At 39.9% G+C, this 9,840-nt stretch overlaps 1 protein-coding gene across 1 annotated transcript; it reads right to left on the bottom strand.

Annotated features, from left to right (window-relative positions):
- Nucleotides 1-817: 817 nt before the first annotated feature.
- si:dkeyp-59c12.1 lies at nucleotides 818-7,186 on the bottom strand. The gene is made up of 4 exons (XM_041175368.1): nucleotides 6,956-7,186; nucleotides 6,812-6,865; nucleotides 6,644-6,720; nucleotides 818-4,604 (listed from the first exon to the last, which is right to left on the bottom strand). The coding sequence occupies exons 1-4, from the start codon at nucleotides 7,164-7,166 to the stop codon at nucleotides 4,194-4,196; spliced, it is 753 nt and encodes a 250-aa protein (XP_041031302.1). The 5' UTR covers nucleotides 7,167-7,186; the 3' UTR covers nucleotides 818-4,193.
- Between the last annotated feature and the right edge of the window lie 2,654 nt (nucleotides 7,187-9,840).

The following is a 9,840-nucleotide window of genomic DNA, read 5'->3' as shown; positions in this document are numbered from 1 at the left end:
TCTTGGATTCATTGATCAACGTGTCACAAGAATCCTGGCAGATGTTGGATTTTTGCCTCCCTAGCTTAAAGACCATTAACGTTAGATGTGGAGATTCCTGTTGCTGCCCTGCTGGCATCAGGTGATGGAACAAACTAAGAATCGAAGGGTTTTTCTGGATCTGCTCAGTACTGCACCAAGCAGTGCACTTACTCATAGAGCCATAAAGTTAGCTAGTCAATGGTTAATAGAGATTCAGTTGATTATTGTGTAGTGGAAACTGTCATAATATTGTGAAACATGATAGGACACTGTAAAACCACACAGTCTCTCAAACATTCTCTCTGAATGAAAGTGCCTAGTGAGGAGCAGTTAGCCATTTAGGGATGTGGCCAGGGTTAGGTCACTGCTAATTGCTTATAGAGGCCAAAGGCACAAAGGCGTGTGGAAATTGCATCCCACAGAAATACTGATGCAGTGGGGACCATCCTTCCTAGGCTGAGTCCCGCAGGGTAAAGAGGGCTGTAATCTGCACCTAACCCAAACTGTTTCTGACCTGGATGTACTCGATGCTGACACTGAAAGTGTTTTCTCCAGCATGTTGGTGAGCATAAAATTCACTAGAAATGTGCAACTCATTTGCTGGCTGGCATTATCTGCTCAACAATCGAATGAGGTACCTTTCCCAATTGGGGTTGAGGTTTATTCAACACACAGGGTACAAGGGGAAAAGAAAGACAAACTACATTTTTTTTTCAAGAAAATACTTCTATTGATAAAAAAATGGTTTCAGCAGCATTGCTAATAAAATAAATCACTGAATAATCCATCACACAAATTACTTATAAATATCTATTTATATATTTACAGTTTAAAAAGTTACATCAGACTTTTTTTTTATTATCACAATCCTTTCATCAATGCTTTTGTGTTATTCAGCCTTGGCCAGATTCTATAAGTTGAGGCAATGTAAACAGAAACTTGTTTTGAAGGAGATAGATATGGTTTTGCCACACTATTTAACGTCAACCAAGAGCTATGAGCATGGACGTCCACACAATATGGTCACCCTTCACAAAAACACTATAAAAATCTTTCAGAATGGATAAAGGTCACTAGGCCCAAAAAGCCCATCCCTTTATAATAGATCAAACCCAATATCCATCTTCTCTCTTTATCTCTCAATCCCTTCTCTCTCTCCAGGAATGTATCCATCTTTTTAGTCTATTTTTACTACCCACTCTCATACATTTCCCTAGTAACTTACTCTATTGCTCGATGACTCTTTGGGTGAAAATGTTCCTCCAGACTTCGATCCTTCTTTCTGACATAAACCGCTCAGAGTTTGACACCTTCGCCACAATGAACAATCTGCCTAGACCAACTTTAATTGTTGCAAGATCTGGAAATTTCAACTGGATCGATTTCAAAAGGAAGAAAAGCAACTTCCTTAAATGTTCCTTGTAATAGCAACACAAGAAAAACTGTTTTGGTAAGAGATAGAGGTTCTGAACCTAACTATGGATTGTTTGATAAAGAATTCAAAATATTTCAAATTAGTGAAAAACTGGTGGATCATAAGGTGTGAAGTAGCTGTGATAATTAGATCTTTGATATGTAATCAGTTAGAATTAATTTCTAGAGGTAGATGAATTATTCATGTTCATACCAGATATTTGGGATAGTTATAGAGTTGGAAAAGATAATTTTGGAATACTACTTTAAATTGAACTGGGAACAGGACCAGGAGACACAGGTTCAAAGCTATAATTGGGATTGATGCCAAGAAGTTATTTTTCATACATGAGTTGATCAATATGTGGAGTAAACATCCAGATAGAGAATTGGAGGCAAAAATCCTGGAATCATTTGAGTATCAATTAGATGGGAGGGAGGACGGGTGGAAATTGTAGGATCTTTCTAGATGGATGAAGGTGGGCTGAGTTGATCACCACACAGAAGACGCTTATCAACCTGACAGACAGTGTCTTTCAGCATTCGGAAAGGAAAAGGACAGCCTAACATGATTACCCTGGAGTGAGGAGAAGATAAATGATGATATCTCACCCATCAGCCCAGAACAGCAGAGACTAGGGCAATATTTGTCTATAAGACTTGCCTGACAGCTTCCAGAAAGTGATTGACTTACAAAATGATGACATATTCTATCAAATAAGCAACAATAAATCAGGAAACTTAAAGTACGGAAGGAGGCCATTTGGCCCCATCATGCACATGTTGGTTCTTTGAAAAAGCAGTAGTGTTTAGTGGCACATCCCCACTTTTTACCTATTGCCTTGTTAGTTACTCACTCTCATGTGCCTGTCCATCTTCCTTTCCTTTCAAAATTATTTATGGAATCAACTTCCACCTCCTCTTTACATAGAGTGTTCCAAATCCCAACAACTGTGTGAAAAAATTCTCATCTCCCATCTGTATCTTTTGCTGTTGCTTTTAAATATATGACTTCTAGTTATTGACCCACTCAACAGGAAATAGTTTATTTTCTCTAAGCGATCAAAACCTTTCATCATCTTGAAAACCACTATTAGGTCACCTTTTAACCTTCTCTGTTCCAAGGAAAACAGTCCTACCTTTTTCAACCTCTCCTCATAACCTAAATCCCTCAACCCGGTGACATCCTGTTAAACCTCCTCTGACTTTTCTAAGGCCTGTATATCTTTCCAGAAGTGTGCTGCTCAAAATGATTCACATACATCAGCAGAGGCTTAAACAATGGCATATAAAGTTCAACCATTTTAGGTCATAATTTCTGCACCCATTTTGTTTGGTGTGTTTTTACTGGTTTTATTTTTTCTCTTATTTCTTTCTAAATTTCTTTACTTTGTGTTCAGATGTCAGCTATCCTGCTATTCACACTTTCTCTGGACACATCTTTTGTCCAAATATCACTCCTTTTGGTCTTGCACCATGAAATCTTTTGTGATTTAATCTCTCCTGGCCTCCACCCTATCACATACCTTCTTTTTGTTCTTCATCCCTCTCTCTCCCCTTTTGCATGCTCAAAACCTATTACATTTCTCACTTTTTTCAGTTCTAGTGAAAGGTCACAGACCTGAAACATTAATTCTGTTTCTCTCTGAATATGTCCAGCATTTTCTGTTATTATTTTTTATTAATTATTTATAAAGTTCCAGTACGATCTCGCTTTGCTTTTATATTTTATTATTCTATGCATGAATCCAAGTAACCCATATTCTTTTCTAACCACCAACTTGCCCAACTACCTTTCGGGAATTGTGCACATGAACACCAGAATCTTTCCCCTCATCATTTCAAAATCTTGTAATTCATTGTACACTGTCTTTCCAAAGTGCATTATTTCAAATTCTCAGCAGTGCACTCTGTCTGCCCTGCTCTGCCCATAACTATATAGCCTCTAACAATCCTCATCACTATCTACTACATTGTCAAGTTTCATGTCATCTGCAGATTCTTTAATGCTGCAGTCTACACTTGAATCTAGGCCATTTAGAAAAATAGAAAAAGAGGAATGGATCTAAATGTTAAAACATTTGGATTTCTTGGAACAACAAAATTATATTGTACAGCAATAATCATTTATCATGAAAATCATATACAGTCAGGGAAGATTTCAAGATGCCATTAAGGCCAAGATGCTTAGAAGAGCCCAAACCGGCTAGTGGAGCAAGTCTCAATACACAGCCCTGCCATGCAGGTGGTGAAGTACTGGTTATCAAATCTGCTTCTGGAAGGCCTTCACTTGGATAAGATAAAACACTGCATCTCAGGGGCAGAAAACCTGATAAGTTACTCTTGGACTGAAGCAGATCCTTAAGACCAGTTAAGGATCCTGTTCTTGGTCTCTATCCATCCTGGACAATGTGCATATGCCTGGTGAGAATAGGCTATGATGGCCAACTAACCACTGATAATCGATATGTAAACTCACGTATCAAGTGCAATTCCTTGGAAAAATACACCAGTGCTGCTGTCTTGTAAAGCAGCATTACCCAGCATGTCCGACATTCAGCTCTACTTTCTCTCATCAGTTATGACTATGCTTACTAGTGAAAATGGGAACAAAGGAATTAAAAGAAATTTTAAAACGAAAAATAGGAAGACTAAACAAATTAAAACCATAGCTTGAAAACCTTGTGATTAAGGATGCGATGCAATATGTCCAACAAAACCAATCGCAAAGTCCCAACGAAGATATCCAGCAGCATTTCTTAGGTACGTGTAAACACAGAGGACACACTTTGGATGATGCTCTTTCTCCCAACTGTTTTCCTGATCAGAATTTTGGATTCATTGATTCTTTCCACCAGACTATGGAAGACCAGAAGGACACCGTGGTAGGTTTCTGCAGCAGAGATTTCACAAAATTGGCAGCCTGTTGCCAGGGCAAGGAGTCTACCCTCCTCACTGGAGACTGTCCTTCGGTGACAGAGGTCCCTCTTGTTCCCCACAATGATGATGGGAGCTCTGTAAGTGCCAGGGTAATCTTTCATTGATTTAATGAATTGGATCTGTTGTTGAGCTATGTTGAAACTGGCTCGGTCGCAGATGCTATAAACTAATACAAAGCCGTTTGCCCACTGGATCTGTTTCTCCTTCACAAGGCTTTGATTTAATTGATCCTTCAATGTAAACAGAGAATTGAGTTAATCCAAACTCTTCATAATTTCCCATATATTCTGGCTTTCTTTTCTCTTTTCCCCCTGAGGTACTGACTCTCCTTTGGGTGCAGTTCCATGGGTGCTGAAAATCCCTCTCCCTCACCCAAGCGACAATGCTTTATATATAAGGCGAGGCAGTGTGTCTCAGCAGTTATTCAACCATGGGGGCATCAGAGCCGCATTTGCTTCTGCCTTTGCCCAATTCTTGTTCTTCTATTTTAAGACCTTGGACTATTTGTGTCACTCAATAATTGTACCCATTAAGATCACAGCATGAACTGAAAAGAAAATCTAGTTTATATTGGTCTGCACCTTGTGATTAGTGATGAATGAATGGCTGTTCATTGTGCTTATAGCAGCACATAGACTTTGGTGGGCTTTTGAGCAGCAACTTGCAGTCCTCAGGCATCTGAAACAATGCAGCTCCCTATGCAGGGGATCTGGACCTATGGGAATAGGGAAAGCAACTGTGTGTCTCTTCAGCCAGAGTGAGGAATCCTCACTGAGACATACACTGTCTAAGCCATGAATTGTAAATTAGAATATTTGGTTCATTGTAAAATAATGTATTGAAAGTAAGACAAAGAGAGGGAAAGAAAGAGGGGATTAAGAAAGAGAGGTGAAAGAGACAAAGAAAAAGTAGAAAAAAATTCTGATCTAAAAAATCTCCAACAATAATTAAAATCTGAAGGCAAGTGTCTCCAAATTTGTAGAATAAATTTCAGTGCCAGAGAGGTTGTTTGGCAGTAATTAAGATACATCACTCAATTTTTCAAAATTACTTTTACACTTGAATGGACAAGCCCCAGCATTTTCAGGTGTGTTTAATGGGTAAACACTGCAACTTCACACCCTTACATGTATTTTCATGTTGAATGTCTCAGTGAGGTGGTGGTGTAGCAAAGCAGTGTCTGATTTACCCCTTAATAGCGACGAGTGCTAAGAACCTCACTGTTATTCCCACCACAGAATCCAGGCCAATATTATTGCACTGGGCATCAGATTTATCCACCAAACCAACTATCGTTTAGACAAGATGTTAAACCAAAGCTCTGTCTGTTCTCTTAGGTGGGTGTAAAGGATCCCATTGCACTATTTCTACCAGGCAGAGAGGAGGGGGAGTTATCATCCGTGTTCTGGCCAATATTTATTCCTCAATCAACATCACCTCCAAGAAAACAGATTATCACATTGCTGCTTGCAGGAGTGTGCTGTGTGCAAATTCCAACAGCCACTACATTTCAAAAGAAATAAAAACAGAAAATGCTGGAAAAACTCAGCTGGTCTGGCAGCTCCTAGGGAGAGAGAAACAGAGTTAACATTTTTGAGTCCTGAAGAAGAGTCATATGGGCTGGAGCTTTTCCATCATTTTCTGTTTTTATTTCAGATTTCCAGCATCCGCAGTATTTTGCTTTTACAATTCAAAAGAGCTTCATTGGCCACAAAGGGGTATAGAAATACAAGTATTCCTTTCATCAGGGATCCCAAAATCAAAATTTTTAAAAACGTTGCTGAGTGTAATAAGCGGACTACAGTATTAAGTAACTTGCACAATTCTTAGTTGGCCATTACGTTAAATTCGTGTAACCAGTATAGCTAGGAACTGATTAATCCTAAAATAGTGTTAGAATAGATAGAATCGGATAGAAGTAGGTGGCAATCGAGGTTTGTACAGGAGTCTAACAGGGAAAAAACGTTTATTCTTGAAGAGCTGGTAAATTAAGCTGTCAACATGGCATTGTTGGAGCAAGGACTGGGAAATTTGCATTTCGCCTTTCGTGCTTCACAGAATGAAACACGAACAGATGGAAAGCTCCGATTAAAGGTGACAGACCTGAAACGTTAACCCTGTTTCTCTCTCCACACAAAATGCTGTCTAAACTGCTGAGCTCCCTCCCTCCACCCCGCCCCACGACATGTTTTGCTTTATTTCAGCTTTCCAGCCTCCACCGTATTCAGCTTAGCGATTCCTGACAGAAAGCTTTAAAAAAAATCCTTACCTGAGCGTAGCGGGAATCCCAAATATTGAAAGCGACCTTCTTCCCAGCAACAGTCCCATTGTGATTGTAGACAGATTCTGAAACAAAAATAAATCTCATGGTCATGCAGCCTTTAGCAGAAAGATTTTTTTTTTTGACACTGAATGTGCTGCTGTGAGAAATATTTACCTATGTTTCCATATTCACCGATGAACCTTCTTGTCAAGAAACGGACGGTCAAAGCTGCGAATAATAAAAAAAAATGCCCAAATTATTAAAATTGGACTGGGACAGACCTTCATGACATTGTACCCCGCCGCTTGATCAACTTACCAGATTTCCCAACGCTGTCTGCTCCTAAGATTGCTACATTGGCTTCCAGTCTTTTTGGCAGAGATGGGACGGTAATCTCAGAGAAATAGCTGACGCTTCTGCGGAGCATTCGCAAAACCATTTGTGACTTTAAGCTGAGCTCTCTCCCCGGCCCCCTCTCCCTCTCTCTACCTCCGAGTGAACGCTCTGAAGTGGTGTCGATCGCCCTCATTGTGTGTGTGTGTGCGCGCGTGGGATTTATATACACAGACAGATGAAATCACAGATTCCCCGGCGGGTCAACTGTTACATTACTAGGAACAACTTTTCCAAAAACTGAAGGGGAAAATTAAACGAAAAATGCCATACACTTCAATGTTGTTTACGTTCCTGATTTCATTCCAAAGAATGATGAGTTTAAAATACATTGTAAATCCCAGTGAGATTTTTTTTTCCTGTTTAGAATGACGAGCTTTGAAATGTTCTCCATGACGCCAGAGGAAAGTTGTTTCCAGGAAACTTGTTTGAATTACAAGCTGGTAGGGAGCTTGAAAGTCAATCATTTATCGCTACGTGGGGCTGTTTTTAGCAAAAGAATCTCTGGAAAAGTTCTATTGTCTTGCAGTTTAACTTTACACATTAAGGCAATTTGAGGGAAAGCATTTAAGGAGAAGCTATGAGGGGAAAAGAGATGGAGGGTTAACAAAGATTTAACAAGATTTCGCTGAGGAGGGCTGAAAGGAGGCTCAAGTGCTGGCATGGACTGATTGGGCCGAATGGCCGGTTTCTGTGCTATATATCCCATGCAATCCAATGTATTGTAACCTGATTCATGATTTCTGGGCTGTTCCTCTACCACACTGTTCATGGTACTTTTTGGTGACTTAGCATTTCTCTTGACAATCCTGGACATACCACCTGACCCCAAATATCTTAACCCAGCAACATTTTGGCATGCCGCATCAATGACCTGGAATTTTAAAACATGTGAAATTTTGAATCATTGTGGAGAAATTCGATATTCAACAAATTTAAACTCAACTCTTCAGGGCCAGAAAAGATGATTAGTAGCAATAATGGAATCAGTGCCCTTACACCTCATTCAACAAGGTGTAAAATTTTTACTGCAAGACTAACATTATTAGGGTGGAAGTTCTCTTCTGTGGTCTCTTCCCTCTCCTGTCATGCCCTCTCCAAGCACATCTCATCCATGAGATTCACCTGCAGCTCCCTTGATCCCATTCTCACTAATATTGTCCACTACAGTCGTTGGCTCAATCCAACAGATGCTGAAAGCCTTGCCCATGCCTTTGTGATCTCTAGACATGACTATTCTAATGCACTCCTGACCAACCTCACACCCTTTGCCCTCTGTAGACATCACTCATCCAAAATTTTGCTGCCCATCGCTTTTTCCTACCAAATCTCATTCACCACTGTCCTCACTTACCTTCACTGACTCCCTGTGCCCCAATGCCTCACATTTAAAATTCTCATCCTTGTATCTTCATGGCCTCACTACCCATATCTCTGTAACCGTCTCTAACCCTAACATTAACTCTAACTTTTTTGTCTTGATTTTGGGGTCTAGATGGGTTTTTTAGGGTTTGCCTGTTACTCTAAGAATGCTATCATAGACTGTTATTCATAAAAAACCATTATGTTTATTTATAGATCTATTTACACTCAGTATTCTACATAAGGTTATACTTATGCTTTTCACCAAATATCAGTCTCTTAGTCATAATTACATCAGTAGTTATATCAGTATCAGGTGCTCCTGATATTAACTGTTTATTCTACATCTTCCCCCCCAAGACTTTATCCCAATTATATACTTCCTCCTACATCGCTCCCCTCTGCCCCCACCAAAATCTGAGACTTCACAGGATTAGTCTCTGTGGTGCTTGACCAATCTTCCTGATCTGGTCCTGATTTCATTTTGAGATTATGGATGAACTGTACTCTCTCATTATTTGATAGGAGTGGGTGGTTGCAGAGTTTCTACTTGGTTCTGGTTCCTTGTCTCCATCCAGATCTAAATAGTATGTCCAAGGTTCCATTGGTTTCCTTCCCACTGATATATCAAGGCTCTTTGGTTCCTTCTGATATTTCCCTGGTCCGTCTCAATTCTATAAAATCTTGACTGTGGAGCTCTTTATTTTAAAGTCCCTCTCTGTTGATCTCATATCCACACCCTCTCCCTGGCTGGAGTACTTTCAAGTCTCATGATCTGTGCCTAAAATAGCAATTACAAGCTTGACTCTCTCTTTGTTGCTCCTCACACTTTCTAGCTGTCTCATCATCATCTGAGGTAATGCAAGGTTGCAGCAATTGTTGTAAAGCTTGAAGTTGTATTTGTAACCATCCTTCCATCAATAGTTCTGATGGTGGAAACCCATTTTTCAGTGGTGAGGTTCTGTAGTTATGAAGGGCTGAGTTCATATATTTGTTCTTTTTCATAAATTCCTTGATTGTTCAAGCTCCTCTTTCTACTTTTCTGTTTGACTGAGGATATCTAGGTAAACTAGTCACATGCATGAGATTATGTTCCTGTGCAAATTTGTAGAACAGCTCATTAGCAAATTGAGGACCGTTGACTGACAACACAATTTGCAGGATGCCATTTGACATGAAGCTTCTTCTTAGTGATGTAATGACTGCCTCCACTATGATGTCGTGCAGTCTACTCATTTAATTCAAACCATCCAGAGCAGTAGTCAATGACGATGATGAAAACTTTCCCTTTAAATTCAAATAAATCCATTCCCAGGCGTTGCCATGGCCTCAAAGGAAAAGTGGAGGGTGCCAATGGTTCACGCTGCTGCTGGCTATTCACTGCACATGTAAAGCAATTTGTGATGAACTCTTCAATGGAGTGACTGATGGCTGGCCACCAGACTGAC

Source organism: Carcharodon carcharias, chromosome 26 (assembly GCF_017639515.1).
Source record: "Carcharodon carcharias isolate sCarCar2 chromosome 26, sCarCar2.pri, whole genome shotgun sequence".
Lineage (NCBI taxonomy): Eukaryota > Metazoa > Chordata > Chondrichthyes > Lamniformes > Lamnidae > Carcharodon > Carcharodon carcharias.
The sequence above is the reverse complement of the archived record's forward strand: the minus strand, read 5'-3'. Positions and strand labels throughout refer to the sequence as shown.